We start from the raw sequence: 22,346 nt of genomic DNA on the forward strand, positions 1-22,346 counted from the left end.
GCTCAGCTAAAAACTACATTTTCCAGCAGCTTCTGCCACTACTATAGCCGTATGAAGAAGTTCTGGTTAATCAGACGCGTGCAGAAATGTTGTATGGGATTTAGGGAAGCAACTTCATTTCTCCTTCCAAGCTGCTTAGAATACAGCTGTGACAGCTAGGACTCCAGCAGTCATCTTGGAACATGAGGTAGAAATTAGGTTCTCTAAGGAAGCAGATGGAAGGTGCCTGAGTTCCTGAAAAATAATGGAGCTGTCACATGAGCCCTTGACAGCTCACCTCAGGGCTTCTTGTGTGTGAGAGAAACCAATTTGTATTTCAACCATCATTCTGTATTTAAACCATTATTATTTGGCCGCTTTATTATATGCAGATGAAGCTAATCCTAATTTACAGGTAAAGCTGCACTAGTTCACATAGGTTAACAAGTTAAGTTAAACTATGTTTCAAATACAATCCTTGGTGGGACACCTGGGTGGCTCAATTAGTTAAGCGTCAGCCTTCAGCTCGGGTCATGATCTCTGGGTCCTGGGATTAAACCCCATGGCGGGCTCCCTGCTCAGTGGGGAGTCGGCTTCTCCCTCTCCCTCTGCTCCTACCCCCTCTCCTGCTCTCTCTCTCTCAAATAAATAAATAAAATTAAAAAAACAAAAACAAAAACAAAAACAAATACAATTCTTGGACAGTCCCAATAACCCTTGTTATTGGGTGGTAACATATTTTGAAGCCCCTGGCTTGAGTGGCAACCATTTTTTTTTTTAAGATTTTTTTTTTTTGACAGAGAGAGACACAGTGAGAGAGGGAACATAGCAGGCGGAGTGGGAGAGGGAGAAGCAGGCTTCCCGCGGAGCAGAGAGCCTGATGCAGGGCTCCATCCCAGGACCTTGGGACCATGACCTGAGCCGAAGGCAGCCGCTTAACAACTGAGCCACGCAGGCACCCCGAGTGGCAACTATTTCTAGGATTAGAGGCACTTTTCCTCTTTCTTCCCAATTCAGGGCTATGTTCTGGTGCTCTGAGATCGCTACAGTGTTATAATGCAATGTGTTAGAATGACAATTATAGTAATAATAGGATAACATGTGAGTATAGCATTTTATTTTTTTCTAAGTAATTTAAATACCAATATCTTTCAATGAGCATGGGAAAGAAAATCATTAAAATCCTTGTGAATAATTGTAAGACTACCTATAGAGAAGAGATGTCAACCATAAGTCAGCCAATCAACCATGAAAAATGGTTGCTACCATTAAAGAGATCAAGTTGACTAATACTGCCATCTAGAGTTAAAAATCAAAACTACCATTTCTTACCTGTAAGGAAACTGAAACATCAGGGTTTGGATAGGTCAGCTTTTTTGGTTTGTTTTTGGGTTTTGTTTCTAAATTTTTATTTAAATTCCAGTTATTAACATACAGTGTAATATTAGTTTCAGGTGTACAATATAGTGATTCAGCACTTCCATACATCACCCACTGCTCATCAAAGCAAGCACACTCCTTAATCCCCATCACCTATTTAACCCATGCCCCCCTCCCCTCTGGTAACCATCAGTTTGCTCTCTATAGTTAAGAATCAGTTTCTTGGTTTGCCTCTCTCTCTCTCTTTTTCCCTTTGCTTGTTTGTTTTGTTTCTTAAATTCTATATATAAGTGAAATCATATGGTATTTGTCTTTCTTTGACAATTTCACTTAGCATAATTCTTCTTTCTCTGCTAAATTTCACTTAGCATAATACTCTCTAGCTCCATCCATGTTGTGCAAATGTCAAGATTTCATTCTTTTTTATGGCTGAGTAATATTCCTGTGTGTGTGTGTGTGTGTGTGTGTGTGTGTGTGTGTGTGTATGCACATCTTCCTTATCCATTTGTCAGTCAGTGGATACTTGGGCTGCTCCCATAATTTGGCAATTGTTGATAATGCTGCTATAAACATTGGGGTGCATGTATCCCTTTGAATTAGTATCTTTTGGGTAAATACCTAGTAGTACAATTGCTGGACCATAGGGTAGCTCTATTTTTAATTTTTTGAGGAAACTCCATGCTGTTTTCCAGAGTGTCTGCACCAGCTTGCATTCCCACCAACAGTGCAAGAGAGTACCCCTTTCTCCACATCCTCGCCAATACCTTGTTTCTTGTCTTGTTAATTTTAGCCGTTCTGACAGGTAGGTCAGACTTATACCGGCTATCCTAATTGTCTTGTCCATTCGTGAAGAACCAGAGGGCTGGACATGCAGTGGACAGGTGAGAGCATCACGACTAAACACCAGATTCACCAAGACTGTGAAGCTGAGAGCTGGGTATAAAGCTTAGAGATGTCATAACTCTCTCGCTACCTCTAAGGAGATTCTGGAACTCTGGAGTACATGTGTGGAGCTAGAAGATGAAACCCTCAGAGCAAGAGACAGGGTGAAGAGATACAGAGACATGGAATCATTAGAACATTGAGTTCTTGTTTTCTTTTTTTAAGATTTTATTTTTAAGTAATCTCTACACCCAGTGTGGGGCTCAAACTCACCACCACGCCAGCCAGGTGCCCTGACATTAAGTCCTTGTTGACAGCAATTCCTGAAATCAGCCATACTGATGGACTTTTTAGTTACGTGACTGTCAGAAGGGGCTAAGTTATGCTATCTGTGTAGTAACACCTCCCAAAAGCTCAGGAATTTAGAACAACAAAGACTGATTTCTCACTTAAACTACATAAATTAGCTACAACCCTGCTAGGCTGTTGGTTCCAATCTGGGACCCAGGATAATGGAGCAATCTGTATCCGGAAAATCACCAGTTGTTGTAATAGAGGAAAAAGAGAGGAGGAAAAATAAGTATTGACCCTTAAGCCATCTGCTCAGAAGACATTTCCGGCTTGCATGTCATTGGCCAGAACAAAATCACATGCTCAAGTCTGATGCCATAGAGCAGAGAGGCAAATAAAATATTTTTAATAATAATAATAATGCAATCTACAGTAAATTTCCTTTTTGCTTAAAAGAGCTTAAGTCATATTTTCTGTCACTTGCAATCAAAAGAATCTTAACTGAGAAAAGTGAGGAAAGAACTAAATTAGATATTTTCTAAAAGATTTATTAATTCGAGAGAGAGTGCACTTACAAAAGAGTTGGGGGAGGGATAGAGGGAGAGAATCTGCAAGCAGACTCCCAAGGTGAGGCTCAATCCCACGACCCATGAGATCATGACCCCAGCCGAAACCAAGAGTCTGTCGCTTAACTGACTAAGCTACCCAGGCACCCCTAAGTTAGATATTTTATATAAAATCGCCAACACATGGTAAACATTCAATAAATGGAGCTATCATTTTCAAGTGCATGAACACAGATGAATTGAGAATTATATCTTTCTCAAGCAATAAAAGTATGACCAGCTTCTTTAATTTGCATTAAATTCACTTTTATTGCATTTTATTCACTTATCTCACATTTTATTCACTTATCTCACTAACATTTATTGAATTCCTTTTATTTTTTTATTTTTATTTTTTAAATATTTATTTATTCTAGAGAGAGAGAGCGAGCATGTGCAAGCAGGGTGAGGGACAGAGGGAGAGAAAATCCTGAAGCAGATTCCCTGTTGAGCACAGAACTCGACGGGTGACTCAATTCTAGAAGCTGGAGACCATGACGCTAGCTGAACTCAAGAGTCAGCCACCCAGCCACCCAACAGGCACCCCTCTTGAGTTATTTTTATGTGTCAGACGCCGTGCTATGTGGTGGGGACACAATACATTTACATGTTAGCCCTCTAGTTGATTTGTTTTAAAGAAATATTTAATATGGGGCACCTGGTTGGCTCACTCAGTTAAGCATCCGACTTGTGATTTGGGCTCAGGTCATATCTCATGGGTCATGGGATTGAGCCCCATGTCAAGCTCTGCGCTCAGCAGGGAGTCTGTTTGGGATTCTCTCCCTCTCCCTCTGCCCACCTGCCCCACTAACGTGTGCATGCTCTCTCTCTCAAATAAATAAATCTTTATTTTATTTTTTTTAAAGATTTTATTTATTTATTTGACAGAGAGAGACAGTGAGAGAGGGAACACAAGCAGGGGGAGTGGGAGAGGGAGAAGCAGGCCTCCCGCAGAGCAGGGAGCTCGATGCGGGACTTGATCCCAGGACCCTGGGATCATGACCTGAGCCGAAGGCAGACGCTTAATGACTGAGCCACCCAGGCGCCCCAATAAATCTTTAAAAAGGAAAAAAAAAGAAATAATACGAGGGCTTAGTGTCTTATGCTGATGATACCAAACTCTTAAAATTTGTGCCTGAGGAAAGTGATAAATATTTAGGAAATTACTATTCAGAAAAAGGTTATATATGGTACATACTGAAGTGGACCCTAAAGTCTGAATGCTATTCATTTATTCACCACTCATCAACTCTTTTGTCCAATACATATTTATTAGCATCTATCATGTGCCAGGCACTCTTGAGATCAAAAAACAACATTTATCCCTGTCTTTAGAGAACTTAAAATGTAGTAGTAAGGAGAGTGCAGCTGCGAGTATATAAATGGATGCTGTAAATAATAAAAATAAAACAGTAATGCCAATGATGGCTAACATTGTCATAGTCACCAATGACCTCTTTTGCCAAACCTAAAGATCAACACTCAATCCAGATCTTGCTCAACAAGCAACTGACAGCGGTGATCATTTCCTTGTTCTTCACCTGCTTAGTACACACCACCCTTCCTGGATTCCGACGTCTGTTACGTGCTAGTCACTTTTACCTCCCACTGAGTGATCTCATTCAGCCATCTGATGACTGATTTCTCATTTCTATACTGAGGACTCCCAATTTTATGAGTGCCCCTTGACTTCTGTGCACAACTCCAAAATGGTTGATCTTATTGTGTCCTTATAAAACAAGCATCTTACAGTTATTACTAGACTGGACTCCTGATCCACCAGCCCCAACATGGAGCCTCCCTCAGGGTTCCACATCCCAGGAAAGGGAACCACCGTTCACCCAGTTGCTCAGGCCAACCTTGGAATAATCCTAATCCCTTTCTTTCTTTTCTCCTACGTCCAACCTGTCAGCAAATCTGTGTACTCTTTCAAAACATCTTGTAGTCCCAAGGTCATCCTTCAGACCTGGCCTCCTATAGCAGCCTCTCCTAACTGGCTTTTCTGCTTCCATTTTTGTTCTACTATATTACCATAGCCAGAATGAATCTTTTTTTTTTTTTTTAAGATTTTATTTATTTATGTGACAGAGAGAGAGAACACAAGTAGGCAGAGTGGCAGGCAGAGAGAGAGGGAGAAGCAGGCTCCCTGCCGAGCAGGGAGCCTGATGCGGGGCTTGATCCCAGGATCCTGGAATCATGACCCGAGCCGAAGGCAGACACTTGACTGACTGAGCCACCCAGGCGCCCCCAGAATGAATCTTTTAAAACTGAAGTCAGATCATGTCACTTCTCTGTTCAAAAGCTTCCAACTGCTCTCCTTCACCCTCAGCCTCTAGATATGAGCATGACACATTCCCTCATTTTTATGTCCCCTGGGCTCTCTGCTCAAATGTCACTTCATCCAAGAAGTGTTCCCTGAAATCTTATCAAAAAACACAAGTTCCTGGGGCACCTGGGTGGCTCAGTCAGTTAACTGTCTGCCTTCTGTTCAGGTCATGATCCTGGGGTCCTGGGATCCAGCCCCACCTGGGGCTTCTTACTCAGTGGGGAGCCTGCTTCTCTCTCTCCCTCTGCCCTTGTCCCCTGATTGTGTTCTCTCTCTCTCTCTCACTCACTTTCTCTCTCAAATAAATAAAATCTTAAAAAAAAAAAAAACCCAAAGTTTCTTTTGCCCCCACCATCTATTACTTTACTGTGTTATTTTATTTTGAGTTGCCACTTGACATTATACTAAATATTTACCTCTTTACAAATAGGAGAATATTAGTCCCAAGAGGATTTTGCATTTCCACTGCCAAAAACAGCCTAGAAAAAAAGAGTAGGCACTCAGATGCTTTTATTAAGCACTCTAAGCACTCCAGGCATCATCCCGGCATATTCTGTTAAATTACCCTAAGGTTAGATTTGCTGCCTTACCGTCCACATCGCATTGATGTGGTAGCTTCGTTACACTTGCCCAAAGTCACACGGCTCATGAACTTGCTTAGCTAGTATCTAAGTAAATGCAGGAGCTCTTCCTCTGGAGTCCCCCTCTGTTCCTCAGCACTGGGTGCTCACGTTTGAGCCCCAAAAGCCATTGGCCGGGACGTCAGGATGACTAAGGGTGCCAGGGCGTAGGTGGGGTGAGGGGAGTTGGCCTCCAGGGTGAGATCAGAGCCGGGCTGGTCCACCGGGCTTCCCGGTTTCTGCTAATCAGCACACAGCGGTCATTAGCCTCTGAGAGCCCGTACGCGCGGCGCGGACAGACCAGGCGCAGGCGGCGGGGCGCGGGAGCGGGATGTACCTCTACTGGGGCACCAACCCCCGAAGACCTCTGCGCCGGAGGCAGACCGGCCGGGATGGCTACGAGCTGCAACAGGCGGCCTCCGGGGAGCGCCACTCGCTGCTGCTGCTGAGCAACGGCGAGGTGCACTCGTGCGGGGACAACAGCCATGGCCAGCTGGGGCGGAGGGGCGTGCAGAGCGAGGAGCAGCCAAGTGAGTGCGGGACAAAGGCGCGGGGCGGGGGGCCAGGTAGATGCGGGTGCTGGGAGCCCCAGGTCCGCTGGGCCCCAAGATACGGCGAAACGATGCTCTGTGCGTGAGCGCAACTTCGTCAGTTTCATTTTCCAGAAGCGCAATTTGTTTCGGTTTCCACTTCAGCTTAAAAGCGAAACTGAGAGCGGAACCTAACGGGACAGCGCTCTTTTGAAGAGACATGGTCCCTCCCACTAAGCCTTTCTAGACCAATCCCTGCCAGTGCGAATCTATCTGGAATAGTGACCTTCCAAACGTGGTTTTGGGTGGGACATCTCTAACTCTCTCAGAAATACCCCAGAGCATCTATTTTCCCTAAAATTAAAAGTATAGTACCATTTTTACCATTACTGATTATTATAGAAACACAGGGAAAGAAATTGCCTATAATTCCAATACCCAAAGACAACTATAATATTTTGATGTATTTGCTTTTTTACTCTATTATACATTTACTTTTATAAAAGCATGTCATTATATAGTTTTGTGTACACAGTATTTATACAGTTCTATAAATTGCACTCTTACAAAACATAATATCATGAACATATTGCCCTTTCATTATGTATTTTTTGAAAATAACATTTTAAATAGTTGCAAAACATTCCAGGCTTTGACAATACAAGTTAATGCTTCTTCTTTGGTGGACATTAGGTTTTTTCTTCATTAGGGACTTTTATAAATAATACCGTGATTGCCATTATTTGAAAAAATTTCTGATTACTTACTTAGAATAAATACCAAAAGTTGTGTCTGGGAGGAAAAATTTCTCTTCTATCCTGTTAGTTCTTGTTCTGAAGGCGTGCAAACTAAGCGGACAAAGATTAACCAAAAAAGTATACAATTTTATTAATATTTTATGTGCACAGGAGTTCACAGAAAAAAAAAAGGGGGAAACTCAAAAGTGGTTAAACTCAGGGACTTATATTGCATCTTAGCAAAGAAAAGGGAGTTTGGGCTTTGAAGGATGATCAGTTGTGGGGAAGTGACTTGGAAATATATGGGGAAGACTAATGGAAGATGAGGGTTATTTTGGTAAGGGCTGTCTATGTAGACTCATCTCAGTGGCAACTCCAGTGATAAGAGTTCCTCTTCTCTTTCTGGTATGGGAGAGAATACCTTTACAAGGGAAATTTATGCCCTACTTTTAGGTAACTAAAGGGAAGGCAGAGAACTCTTCCTGCATCTGTTGATTTTCAGTTGCCTTTGGCGCAAAATAATCATTCTGCCAAAGTGGCATATTTTGGGGTGGCATATCCTGATCCACTTTAGGTGGAGATGAGGGGCAACATGATACTTGAAGTCAGATTGTTCTCCAGGAAGGTGATATCAGTCTCTACCTTCATGAGTGTATGAATCTTTGGGACGTTTTTTATTATCCCATAGTTTGAAAATAAATCATTGAAAAGGATAAGATCATAAAGGTTTTAAAAAAGAAAACTGAAGTGTTAGCAAAAACTTTACTCGTAGTGATATATTTAGCTCAAAACCTCTAATAATTCAGAGACAAACACTTTGGGAAAACCGTTTAGATTGACTTTTAGGGATCATGCTATAATGATCAGGTTTTCATTTGTGGGTGCCTTTGGCCATAAGAGGAACGTTACTGCATTCTTCTTTGTGAGAGGACCTGGCTTCTGCCTCTCCCATTCATGGGGAAGGCTCCCTGCCCATTTGCTCCTGATAAGGGATTGACTATTCTCACTGTTCAGGGCTGGGAAGTCAGAAGAGTAGAGTGGAGGCCATTCCATCTTCTCTCTGTCTCCCCTGGTTTGGCTGCCATCATCATAGAGAGGTCATAGGCCAAACATCATAGTCTGTACAAGTTGCCCTCCTCCATGAAACTCATCCTTTGGAATGGCAACCACATTCCCATATAGACAGTGGAACTCACATTGAGCTGCTTTCCTTCACACCTGCAGTGTTTATGTCAAGCCTTGATTTGAAAGTCCATTGGAAAAGATGAGAAATCCGAGTGACCCTTCTTTTTGAAGAAAGTAAACTTGTTGCTAAATTAATAATCTTCTGAGGTGTTTTGTTTTGTTTTTGTTCCTGAAGAACCAATTCGCGCATTGGAAACTCTACGTGTTGATCTTGTGAGCTGTGGAAAGGAACACTCTCTTGCTGTCTGTTACAAAGGAAGGGTCTTTGCATGGGGGGCTGGTTCTGAAGGACAGCTGGGAGTTGGAGAATTTAAGGAAATAAATCTTATACCTAGGTAAGTATATTTCCATTCATTCATTCATTCATCCAGTATTTTTCAGTTTCATGTGCTTGGCGCTATGCAAGATGTCAGGGTACAAAGATGACTATGATAAACACAGTCCCTAGCCCCAATGATTATAGTGTAGTGAGAGAATGAGACAGGAAAAAACTTCTAACATCAATTGTTACTCAATTAGGGTCCTATGAAGGAGAAAGGCAGGGTGAAATGAGAACATGTGACCCTTTGATCTACATAAATCTTATGTATTGGAAATACTGTGGTAAATAAATAAATATAAGATATATAAAATGTAAAATACACATAAAATATCAATAAAAATAAAATAAATATTATTTTATTTTATTATTATTTTTAAAGATTTTATTTATTTATTTGACAGAGAGAGACACAGCGAGAGAGGGACCACAGCAGGGGGAGTGGGAGAGGGAGAAGCAGGTTTCCTGCGTAGCAGGGAGCCCGATGTGGGGCTCGATCCCAGGACCCTGGGATCATGACCTGAGCCGAGGGCAGACGCTTAACGACTGAGCCACCCAGGCGCCCCAATAAATATTATTTTAAAGTAAAAACATTAAATAAAAGATACAGAAAGCAATCTTATCTGAACTTCATTTCCGACTAAAGCCAAGTCTCCTTGAAAACACAGCTGCCATTAATAGCTTGGAGGGAGTTTCCTATGAATTCAGTTGCTGTGAAGACAGACTGCCCAGTGAACATCAAAAAACCCTATGGAAACTTCCATACTCTCCTACTGAAGTCCTAAATCCCCTCCTTTTTGCTAGGTTGATATATTTAAGGTGATTCCACAAATTTTCCATTACTGGGAGCTCCCCTCTGTACATGTAAATAAGCCTTGGTTTTTCTCCTGTTAATCTGTCTATTGTCAGTTAATTTGTGTGTCCCGTATCAACTGGATCCATACTGGAAAAGGAAAAGTTTTCCTCCCAACATAACCTTTTGGTCTGTTTTAAGCCACTGGATTCTAATAGTTTAAGTAGTAAGACGCGGGGTTGGGGGGGGGAGGAGGCGGGGGGGGGGAATCATTTCCTCACAAACAGCTTCCTAGGACGAATGATATGACAAGCAGTCTGAATTGTGTGTTCATGAATTACATGTTTAAGAATTTTTAAAAGCATGATTTTTAATACTTGGAAGTTACTCTTTGTTACGTCTTCTGGTTTTTAATTGTGTAAGAGAGTGCTGTGGCTTTGGGGGACAAGTATTGAACTTGGAATGAAAAGATGAAGGTTTGAGTCTAGTTCTACAACATGATATCTATAATGTGATTCCCTAGAGCAAACCAGAACTCTGAGTTCTACTAGGTTCAACCATATGAAATTGCTGATAGTTATGTTTTTGATCCACAAAAATGGCCATTTAATAGGATTCAACCTAATGATTTCTTTATTGCATAGGGCTTAAATCAGGTGATATAAATAACAGTGTCCTATAAATTCTAAAGCCCTGTGTCATATGTGCATGAAGAAATTTTTCTTTTAAGCCAATAAGTATGGAATAAAAGTTAGTACATTATATACTGCATTAAAAGTCTAATAAAAATCACTTTTGTATTATAACTGGATTTGGATTTGGATTCTGCTCTGTACCTTTATACATGTTGATGTCATGTTAAAAATAGTTTGGGGCGCCTGGGTGGCTCAGTTGTTAAGCGTCTGCCTTCGGCTCAGGTCAGAATCCCAGGGTCCTGGGATCAAGCCCCACATCGGACTCCCTGCTCAGAGGGAAGCCTGCTTCTCCCTCTCCCACTCCCCCTGCTTGTGTTCCCTCTCTCGCTGTGTCTCTCTTTGTCAAATAAATAAATAAAATCTTTAAAAATAGTTTGAAGGCTTTGGAATAAGGGTACTACAGAAAAATAAGAAAATAAAGTTATTTCTGGGGAAAATATGCCCAGGTTACCGACAATCCTGAAAATGATGGATGCACAAATGCAGACTTGTTGGTTTGACAGCAGTTTCAGACAAGTAACTCCTTAAAATTACTGAAGATTACATGCCAATCAGGAAAATCACCATCACTGTGGTGTTTCTGAATACTACCAAACAGCCTTACATATCTGCAGTCATCCAGAGAACTATTTATTCTATTGTAAAAAACATTAAAATAGCCCAGTTTAAAAAGAAAAGAAAAGAAAGGCAGAGATAGTTATTTCCCTAAACCAAATGTATTACCTGGGATTGTTTTAACATCTGTAGTTCACTTGGTGAGCCACTCTAAAGAAGGATTCATAGATTTTGTATCATTTTTATTACAGGAAGATAAAAACTCTGACTGGTATAAAAATTATACAAGTTTCCTGTGGACACTACCATTCCCTGGCATTATCAGAAGGTAAAAAAAAGGGTTCTTGGATCTTCTAAGTGTCATTACAAAGTAATTTTTTTGAATAAGAATGATGCCCGTTGATTTTTAATGCACTGGGGCTCATTTTAATGCATTTAGAAGTTTTTTAACTCTTTAGATTTCATAAGCTGTATTGTTCTTCAATTTTTTCCCTATTTTCTTTGCTCTTATTATAGTCTAAGTAGTGCCTAATTCATATCAATGCCATAAAGGGTCATCTCTGTTCACATGACCTGATCTGACTCTCTCAGAATTTAATAACAGATTTATCCGGAACTTTGCCCTTTATGCTGAATGGTTGCGTGTACCAGCAAATTCAGATAGACTAAGGTCTATTTGTCTTTTTTACTTAGATCAAAGAAAGAAAAGTCAAGATATCAAAATTATGACTTTACATTTCTTCTACTAACATCTCCATCCTTTGTCCAGCATCAGTCAAAATGTTTCAATGGAGAGTGTTGCAGAAGAAAAACTTTTCTCCTATCCTCTTTGGTTCAGTACCTGGGAGTCTGCAAATTTAAGTGACGGAAGAGATTGACAAGAGAAAAGGCACACCAGTTTTATTATTTTAGTGCACGGAAGTTGACAGAAAAGAAGTGAAACTCAAGAAGTGTTTAGACTTGGGGGCTTATGAGCCGTTTTAATGAGGGAAAGATTTGGGCTTTGCAGGATGATCGATTGTTGGGAAATACATGGGACTTGGAAATACATGGGGGAAACTAAGGGAAGATAAGAGTTATTTTATTAAGGGTTATCTTAATAGTGAAGTATGGTGATGACATAACATAATAAAATAAAATTTTTAAAAAAGGGGGGTTATCTGTGAAGACTCATGTTGAGGCAGACTCTCCATCTCTGGTGATGAGTCACTGCCCCATCCCGGGTGCAAGAGAAGAGGACACCTTCACAAAGGGAAATATATACCTTACCTTTGGGTGGATCAGAGGAGGGCAGAGAACTTTTCCCACACTTGTGGATTCTCAGTTGCCTTTAGCTCAAAATAATCCTTGGGGTGCCTGGGTGGCTCAGTCATTGGGCGTCTGCCTTTGGCTCAGGTCATGATCCTGGGGTCCTGGGATCGAGCCCCACATCGGGCTCCCTGCTCCACGGGAAGCCTGCTTCTCCCTCTCCCACTCCCCCTGCTTGTGTTCCCTCTCTCACTGTCTCTCTCTGTCAAATAAATAAATAAAATCTTAAAAAAAAACAAAAACAAAATAATCCTTATGCCAGAGTGGCATATTTTGGGATGGCATATCGTGAGCGCCTTCCAGGGACACGTAACGTTTACATGTCCCCCAGGTGACGTCATATGCGTAACGGCCGCTGTGCCTCAGGGATTCTGGACACTTCCCGGTTGCCGTCTGTGCACCAGCTACCACGTGAGATGCTTTACGCCTGTAATCTCATGAAATCACTTAACAAACACAGAAGCTGCGCATTATTTGTATCCTCATTTTAGAAATGAGGAAATTTGGGCTCAGAGACTTTCTGTGATCTGCCTAAGGTCACACACTAAGAAATAGAAGTGAGATTTGAACCTATACCTGTTTACATCCCAACCCTAAGCACTCAACTACTGTACCACGCAGGCCATGAGACCACAGCATAGTCCTCTGGCTATCGTATAATTCCATCCCACCATTTCCAGAGATTTGATCTAGGGCAAGTTATTTAACCTGATGATTTTCTCATCTGTAGGAGTACTTATGGGGTGTTTAGAAGATTCAGTGAAAGAAGGAACGCAATATATCCTGTTATATCCTGTGCAATCCATAGCAGGTGCCCGGGGTACAAGAACTATTAGTCTTTCTTCCTTCCTTGCTTTCCTTCTTCTTAATTATTGAAATAGCTTGAATTATTTCCCCAGGGTATTGATTTGTCTTTATATTGGTATGGACTGAAGGTTGTATGGAGCCCAGATACCCAGTACATTTGCTATGGTGAACTGTTGAGTTCTCATAGACCTTCATATGAGTTTGACATTGTGCAGTGGGCCCTCAGAAATACTTTTTTTTTTTTTTAAAGATTTTATTTATTTATTTGACAGAGAGAGCGAGAGAGCACAAGCAGGGGGAGTAGTAGAAGGAGAGGGAGAAGCAGGCTCCCCGCCGAACAGGGAGCCCGATGCTAGGCTCGACCCCAAGACCTGAGCCCAAGGCAGGCGCTTAACCATCTGAGCCACCCAGACGCCCCAGAAATACTTTTCAGTGGTAGAAATAACTTTAGAAGAGTTAAAAAAGAAAAATCAGCTATAATAAACATAAAAATCTGAGCTATGTTAGCATTTTTCTGGGTAAACAATGAAGCATTAGTAGATCTTGATTTTTGACCTCATGTAAATTATCCATCTCTGGTCAAATTCAACATAAAATGTCGATGGTCTTTTACTCCCATAGAGTCATTCCACAAATATTTTTTAAGTGCCTATGTTTCCAGCAAAGAGGATATAGCAGTGAACAAACCTAAGATTCTGCTTTCATGGAGCTTATATTCTGGGGGGTGTGTAGGGGAAGTGAGCCTTAAACACATAGACAAAAAATTATGTCATGTAACAGAGGTAAGGGTATGAAGAAAAGTAAGGCCAGGTAAGGGGATGGGAGCAAGTACTTGAGTGGAGGAAAGGAATCTTTCTCTTTTATAAAGGATGTTAGGGAAACTGTTACAAGGTGAGCAGAGACCAAAAGAAGGGAGGAAGGGGGACATGATGCTAAGGCCATGATCCAGAGGTATGATCTAGATGCAAAGGCCATTAATGAGGTAGCAGCATGCTCAGCAGTATGCTTAGGAACAGCAGGGTCCCTGGAAAGGTCTGAGCAAGGAGGCGATAAGGTCTGAGACGTGTCATGGTGAATCCTGGTGACCTGGGGCTTGTGAGCCTTGGTGAGAATTGGCCTTTTATTGAGTAAGAGCAAATTCCTAAAGGGTTCAGTCTGACTTACTTTTTTTAAAAGAACACTCTGGCTGCTCTTTGGAAAACAGACAAAGATGGACTCTGGGAGCCCAGTGAGGGGCTGTTGTAAACTTCCAGGAGAAAAGTGATGGTGGCTTGGTGGCTAAGGTGGTAACAGTGGAGAGGTGAGAAGTGGTCAGATCCCAGACACATTTTAAAGATAGAGACTTCAGGATTTGCTAGGCTAAAGGGTGTAAAAGAAAGAAGGGAGTCAAGGATGACTCCAAGATTTCTGGTCTGAGCAGCTGGAAGAGCAGAGTTGCCCTTAACTGGAGGGAGAAGAGGAGTGGATGTTGTTGGAAGGGACTTTTGAAGGTGTTCTTGACCATCCTCCTTGCTTTTAGTCAGAATACTCGAACCTCCTTTATCCCTATTTTAGTTATTAATGACTTTTAGAATGAGGGTGGTAGTTTCTACTCGAATTTGGTATTCCAATGTGTTTGTAATTCTCGATTTCTCTGCTTTATTTTTATAGATGGTCAACTATTTTCATGGGGAAGTAACAGCCATGGGCAGCTGGGCCTGGGGAAGGAGCACCCCTCCCAAGCCAGCCCACAGAGGGTGAGGTCCCTGGACGGCATCCCCCTCACTCAGGTGGCTGCAGGCGGGGCCCACAGCTTCACCCTGTCTCTCTCTGGGGCTTCATTTGGCTGGGGAAGCAACAATGCAGGGCAGCTGGCCCTCTGCAAGAATAATGTCCCAGGTAACGAGATAGTCTTCTTCTTGCAGTAAATCATTCTTTCTCTCCAGTTGGAAGACCAGCTCTGCAAAGGGGATTCTCGACGATTAGAGCAGTGATTCCCAAACTTTGTGACACATTAGAATCACCTGGGGAGCCATCTTAATTTTCGATTGCCACTATAATATATTACCACAAACTTGTGACTTAAAACAACATAAATTTATTATCTTATAGTTCTGGTGGTCAGAAGTTTGATTCAGGTCTCACGGGGCTAAAATCAAGGTGTCAGCAGGGTTGTGTTCCTTTCTGGAGGCTTCAGGGCAGCCAGGTAGGGGATGGGGATGGGCCTTGCACCATTTTCTTGTCTTTTCCCCCTTCTAGAGTCCACCTGCATTCCTTGACTCATAGCCCCCTTCTTCAAAGCCAGCAATGGCTGGTGAAGTCTTCCTCAGGTCACATTACTCTGACAGTGATTCTTCTGTTAAAGAACCCTTGTAATTACATTGGGCCCACCCAGATAATCCAGGCTAACCTCCTTATTTTATTTTTTTAAAGATTTTATTTATTTGAGAGAGAGCAAGTGTGAGAGAGCACAAGCAGTGGGGAGGGGCAGAGGGAGAGGGAGACAAGACTCCCCGCTGAGCAAGGAGCCCGACATGGGGCTCCATACAAGGACCCCGGCACCAAGACCTGAGCCGAAGACAGACACTTAACCGACTGAGCCACCCAGGTGCCCCTAACCTCCTTATTTTAAGGTCAACAGATTAGCAACTTTAATTCCATCTGCTTCATTAACTCCTCTTTGCCGAGTAACCTAACATATCCACAGCCTCTGGGGAAGGACACGGACAGCTTTGAAGCCCCTTATTTTGTCTGCCATAAGAGCATTTAAAAATCCCAGTGCCCAAGTTAGACCCCATACCAAGTAAATCAGAATGTCTGGGGATGGAAGCCAGGCATCAGTCTTTATTAAAGGTTCCACAGGTTATTCCAATGTGCAGCCAAGCTTGCACATTGGATTAGAAGATGCTAGCAGGAGAAACAACCAGTTCGTCTGATAATCCTTAAACGCCCTGCGAAACCTTCCCCATGAGCGCATGAGCCCTATCCCTCCTCCCTCCTCTGTTCAGTTCCTTGCAGGACTGGCTAACAGATATTCAGCCGGTACTTAGATCTCATCTCATTTAACTCAGTCAACATGAAGTAAGTCCTCTTATTTTCTCAATTATTATTGCATGCTTGCAGAACACCGACTATGTGACAGAAATGAATATGACATAATGGCAATATTATTGGGAATAAAGGTCTTAAAACTTAGCTTTCTAGGAGAATAGCCTTAGGCATTCCAGAAGATTTAATAGTTTTCAGAAATAGATGCTAAAAGACTGTTTTTCTTTCTTTTCCAAAGCAGGGCCTTCCCTCTCTTTATAATACTTCTGAGTGCTCATTTAAAAAATTATGCTAATGAATTATAAGATGATAAAAATATTAAAAGATGTGAAAACTCATGAAATCTGAGTCTTATACTCTAGAGATTCTGCTTTCTTTCAGTACTGCAAAGCTCCAAGCCTCGTTCAATTGGTGCGCTGAAGAATCTAGGTGTGATTTATATCAGCTGTGGTTATGAGCATACTGCAGTGCTTACCCAGGTAATCTAAAATGTTTTGCTCTTTGTTTTTGAATTCCTGAGAAATGTTACCACAAGGTACACGTACTGACTGTTGTTGAAAGCAGTATGTGTATCAGTATCTCAACATATCCATTCAATGTACAAATATCTAAAGAGGAGAAATTAACCAAATATAAACCATGAAATTTTCAAGATCTTATAACAGAAGCTAATTTCAGCTTTAAGAAATATTTTTAGATACCCACTAAATTAGATTAACGGGGTGCCTGTTTGGCTCAGTTGGTAGAGCATGCAACTCTTGATCTTGGGGTTGTAAATTTGAGCCCCACGCTGGGTGTAGAGATTGCTTAAAAATAAAATCTTAAAAAAAAATTAAAAAACGATTAATATAGGAGCTAATCCTTTTAGCAATTATTCATTCATAATGTAGTTATACAGATGAAAATTAATGTAGAAGCAACAAAGTAATTTTTACAGATTTCAATAACCCAAATTATAGACTAGAACCTACTTTGTTCCGTTTCTTGCTTGGCACAATTACAAGCCCGCTTTGTAAATGTTTGCCTCTTCTTCTTGTACTGACCAAATAGTATGTTCCGATGGGATGGATTCTCTCCATAGCCATAAGGAATAGACTTGAAAACTATTTGTGTGGTTGAAATGTTTATTTAAAAACTAAATGAATCACTGACCTCTATCTCTGAAACGAATACTACATTATATGTTAATTAATTGAATTTAAATGTTTTTTATTTAAATAAGCTAAAAAGTGAATAAAAACTAAATATCTAAAGTAATTTGCATTATTTGTTTTATTTATTTATTTTTTATTAGAGAGAGAGTATGCATGTACATGAATGAGGGGGTGGGGGGCGGGGGCAGCAGGAGAAGGAGAGAGAGAATCCCAAGGACACCTCGCCCACTCCCCCCCCCACACTCACTCTATCTCTCTCTAAAAAAAAATCTTTTGAAAAAAGATTATTTTCAGAGATCTCAAAGAAATAAAGCAACCATCTACTTAAATGTTAATGTTACTCTTAAACCAATTAATTTGTCCATCCATTCATTCTACAATGAATGCCAACGGTTTTTCACATTTAATGAGTTAACCCTTACATTTATTACCAGAAATAATAAATATAAGACTCCTCCCCTTTATATAGAGCTTATATTTCACATAGTGCTCTCATACAATTCTCTGATGATACTTAAGCTTTAAGTTTTTAGTTACTTTTTAAAATCTGAAATTAGTCTGATTCTGTCTTTTTCAAACAGACTGGGAAAGTGTTCACATTTGGAGGCAATAGCTACGGACAGCTGGGACACAGCCCCATTGCTGAGAAGGAAGGTCCACAACTCGTGGAAGGAATTGATGGCCTAGTTTCACAGATAGATTGTGGAAGGTAAGGGGCTAGTTTTTTGTTTTTAGTGTGAGTAGAGAGTGCTGTATTTTATTACTTCGAAATGACTCCTCAGGGCAACCCTCTCAGGTCCCCTCCCTCTTCTGGAGCTTTGTACTATGGTTCAGTAAACTTGGCTGTTCATCAGAAAAAAAAAAAAAAGACTCCTCAGCAATGTTATCAAACCTTAAAACCCAAAATAAGTGACTACTCTTTTTATAGATCATTTTCCTTTCTGAAAATTTACTTCTTTCAAATATAGTTTAAGTTGTCTATTTTTTCTCATTTATTCTAGACATTTCATTTATTTAATAAGAATTTATTGGAAGTCTGCTGTGTATAGACCACCTTACTAGGTGCTGGGGGTTGGGAGGAGGGTTTAAAATAAAAATAGTGGTGGGGCGCCTGGGTGGCTAAGTTGGTTAAGTGTCTGACTCTTGACTTCAGCTCAGGTCATGATCTCAGGGTCCTGGGACTGAGCCCTGCCTATATGGGGCTCTGCACTCAGCACAGAGTCTGCTTGAGATTCTCTCTCTCCTCTCCTTCCCCCTCTGCCCTGCCCCTGCTCGTGTGCACACTAGAGCTCTCTCTCTCTCTCTCTCTCTCTCTCTCTCTCTCTTAAATAAATAAATAAAAATAGGAGCGCCTGGGTGGCTCAGTCAGTTAAGCGTCTGCCTTCGGCTTGGGTCATGATCTCAGGGTCCTGGGATTGAGCCCCCCATTGGGCTCCCTGCTCAGTGGGGAGTTTGCTTCTCCCTCTCCCTCTGCCTGCCACTCCGCCTACTTGTGTTCTCTGTCTCTCTCTTTCAAATAAATAAATAAAATCTTAAAAAATAATAAAATAAAATAAAAATAGTGGTGTTTGCCTACTTAAGTTGATAAGACAAGATTTAAAGTATTCTCATGCAAATAGAAGATAATATGTATTTGCATATGCATTCAGAGTTTTGCATAACCTAATTATGAGGACACTGAATATTATCTACCCAATTCATAAAAAACAAAGCTTACATTTAAAACACAAATGGTATGGGATGCCTGGGTGGCTCAGTCGTTAGTCGTCTGCCTTCGGCTCAGGTCATGGTCCCAGAGACCTGGGATCGAGCCCGGCTTCGGGCTCCCTGCTCTGCGGGAAGCCTGCTTCTCCCTCTCCCACTGCTACCCCTCCTTGTGCTCTCTCTCTTTCTCTTCCTCTGACAAATAAATAAATAAGATAAAAAAACAAAACAAAAAAACACAAATGGAAGAAACCATAGGAAAGACCCATCAATAATATTCTATCTTTAAGGTTAGTAATAAGTTAATATTCACCTACCATTTGTTTAGTCACATCATTTGGTACCCTCTCACCCTGACATTATGATAAGGGATCTGAGTACTTAGTATAAGATAAATCTGTTATTTTGTGTTAGGAGACGTCATCTTTCTCAAAAAGTGTGAGTACTTTGATCTTCATTGTATTCTGTCTCTTGCAGTTACCATACCCTTGCATATGTCTACACCACTGGAAAGGTAGTGTCTTTTGGTCGCGGACCAAGTTGCAAAAGCAGCCCAGCTCATCCGGAGGCTCTGACAGAGAACGCTGACTTTACCTGCCTGATTTCTGCTGATGGTACGAGTGGTCCCACTAATTTATGATTTTGTTTTAATTGATGCCACTGGAGGAGAAATATTACTTATCTTCTTTTCACAAGAGTACAAAGAACTGTGGTTCTTTTTGTACTGTTATTTTTAAATCTGTACAATATGCATCTTTTCTTATGTAATGATTCCTGGAGTTTTTTTTTCTAAAGATTAGGGTAATATGAAAAGATCCCAAGTCGATGAACTATCAGAAAGATACACTTTTATATATTTAATCAAACCTCTTCTAGGGGCACCTGGCAGGATCAGTTGGTGGAGTGTGTGACTCTTGATCTCAGGGTTGTGAGTTTGAGCCCCATGTTGGGTGTAGAGATTGCTTAAAATCAAATAAAAAAACAGATAAACAAAAAAACCCTCTTCTAAAGTACATCACCCTGGTTTCATTATGTGAGTGCATGAAAAATTAAATTTTAAGTATATACAACATGTAACCTGATCAAAATTAATCTTTTATGGTGCTTGTAGTCAAAATTCATCTAGAAGAATATAAATTGCCAAAAATAAGTAAATTTAGCTTGGTAATATATCAGATTTTGTTTTAAAGATTTTATCTATTTTAGAGAGAGAGAGAGCATGCACAAGAGCACGGGGTGGGGGGGAAGCAGAGGGAGAGGGACAAGCAGACTCTGTGCTTCTGCAAAGCCCAAGGTGGGGCTCAATCCCACGATGCTGAGATCATGACCTGAGCTAAAATCAGAGTCAGACACTTAACTGACTGAGCCACCCAGGCACCCCAATATATCAGGTTTCTTTTAAGACTATGTTTTTAGAGCAGTTTTAGGTTTATAACAAAAGATTTATTTTTTTACTTCTAAAAACAATAAGCATTGATTTATACTTTCTTTTAGACCTTGCGGATTTTCAAGTCAAACATATTTTTGCTGGAACACATGCCAGTTTTGTGACAACTTATCAGGTATCTATTATACTTTCTGTTCCTTTTAAAAATATTCTTAAAAAAACCAAAAACAAACAAAAACAAATAAAAATCATTTTTTTCTGTCTAGATTTCAGAGCAGTGTTTCAAACATTGTATCATTTGTATGTATTCAAATTTTTTACTAAGAAGATCCTCTGTTAGAATGCTTCTTAAAAAATAATTCTGAGGGGCACCTGGGTGGCTCAGTTGGTTGGGTGTCTGCCTTCAGCTCCGGTCATGATCCTGGGGTCCTGGGATCGAGCCCTGCATCCCTTCCTGCTTGGCAGGAAGCCTACTTCTCCCTCTCCCTCTGTCACTCCCCCTGCTTGTGCTCTCTCTCTCTGTCAAATAAATAGATAGAATCTTTTTAAAAAAATATTCTGTTATTTTCGGGTTGCCTGGGTGGCTCAGTTGGTTGGGCATCTGATTCTTGGTTTAGGTTTGGGTCTTGATCTCATGGGTTGTGGGATGGCCCTGTGTCAACTAGGCTCCATGCTCAGTGGGGAGTCTGCTTGAAAGATTCTCTTCCTCTACCCCTCCCCCTACTTGCTCGCACACTCCTCTCTCTCAAATGAGTAAATAAATCTTTTTGAAAAAATGAGGTATAACCTCTTTAAAAAAATATCCTGTAATTTTCACTTCCTCCTCACATCTCTTAAGATGAGACCCCCAAACCTAAATTCATTGCTTCTACACTGTTTATCATTAAGTAATATTGATGATAATAACAGCAGTGATTAATATTAATTGTAGTCATCATGAGTTAGGTACCAATTAAAATACTCCAAGTCTAGGGGCACCTGGGTGGCTCAGTCGTTAAGCGTCTGCCTTCGGCTCAGGTCATGATCCCAGCGTCCTGGGATCGAGCCCCGCATCGGGCTCCCTGCTCCGCAGGAAGCCTGCTTCTCTCTCTCCCGCTCCCTCTGCTTGTGTTCCCTCTCTCGCTGTGTCTCTCCCTGTCAAATAAATAAATAAAATCTTTAAAAAATAAATAAATAAATAAAATAAAAAATAAAATACTCCAAGTCTATTGACACATTTAATCCTCATGTCAACTCCAATTGGTATTATTTCCCCCATTTTACAGATGAAAAAACTGAGTCTCAGAGAAGTAGACTTACCCAAAGTTGCACTGCTAAGAAGTGGCAAGGCTAGATTCAAACCCAGGCAATCCAGCTCCAAAGCTTATACCATTATCCACCGTACTGTAGTACCCTCCTAATTGTTGACAGAGAGGATTTTATTATCATATTTCTGGGTTGGTTCTGAAATGTTTGTATGGAGACAGAAGTATACAGGCATGCCTCATTATATTGCACTATGATTTAGTGCATTTTTTACAAATTGAAGGTTTGTGGCAATCCTACATAGAACAAATTTATGGGAACCATTTTTCCAACAGCATTTGCTCACTTCTTGTTTCTGTGTCACATTTTGGTAATTCTTGCAATATTTCAAATTTTTCCATTATTCCTATATTTGTTATGGTGGTCTGTGATCAGTGATCTTCAATGTTACTGTTGCGATTGTTTTGGGATGCCATGAGCTATGCCCGTATAGGATGGTGAACCTAATCAATAAATATGTATGTTCTGACTGCTCCACCAACTGGCTATTCCCCTGGCTCTCTCCTTCTCCTTGCACCTCCCTATTTATTCCCTGAGATAAAACAATATTGAAATGAGGAGGTGATGAATAATGAACAAACAGTAGGGTCAATGGATTGGAGACCCTAATGCCCTCAAAGAATGTTGGAGTGGGTTCCGCTCTAAAGTAAGTGTCTTAGTCTGCTCTGCCTGCTAACAAAACACTATAGACTAGGTGGTTTATGAACAGCAGAAATGTACTTCTCACAGTTTTGGAGTCTGGGAAGTCCAGGATCAA

General features: G+C 40.9%; 1 protein-coding gene across 2 annotated transcripts in view; it reads left to right on the forward strand.

Moving 5' to 3' along the window:
- The first annotated feature begins 6,268 nt into the window (after positions 1-6,268).
- HERC6 (HECT and RLD domain containing E3 ubiquitin protein ligase family member 6) overlaps positions 6,269-22,346 on the forward strand; it is a 51,803-nt gene continuing 35,725 nt past the window's right edge. The window contains exons 1-8 of one of the 2 annotated variants that reach the window (XM_078068949.1): positions 6,269-6,613; positions 8,711-8,870; positions 11,149-11,225; positions 14,663-14,890; positions 16,421-16,518; positions 17,775-17,902; positions 19,375-19,511; positions 20,392-20,459. In XM_078068949.1, the coding sequence (XP_077925075.1) occupies positions 6,415-6,613; positions 8,711-8,870; positions 11,149-11,225; positions 14,663-14,890; positions 16,421-16,518; positions 17,775-17,902; positions 19,375-19,511; positions 20,392-20,459 (1,095 nt within the window). In that variant the 5' untranslated portion in view covers positions 6,269-6,414. The remainder of the gene's footprint in view (positions 6,614-8,710; positions 8,871-11,148; positions 11,226-14,662; positions 14,891-16,420; positions 16,519-17,774; positions 17,903-19,374; positions 19,512-20,391; positions 20,460-22,346) is intronic. The other variant, XM_078068950.1, reaches the window with a different exon arrangement.

Source organism: Halichoerus grypus, chromosome 3 (genome assembly GCF_964656455.1).
Source record: "Halichoerus grypus chromosome 3, mHalGry1.hap1.1, whole genome shotgun sequence".
Lineage (NCBI taxonomy): Eukaryota > Metazoa > Chordata > Mammalia > Carnivora > Phocidae > Halichoerus > Halichoerus grypus.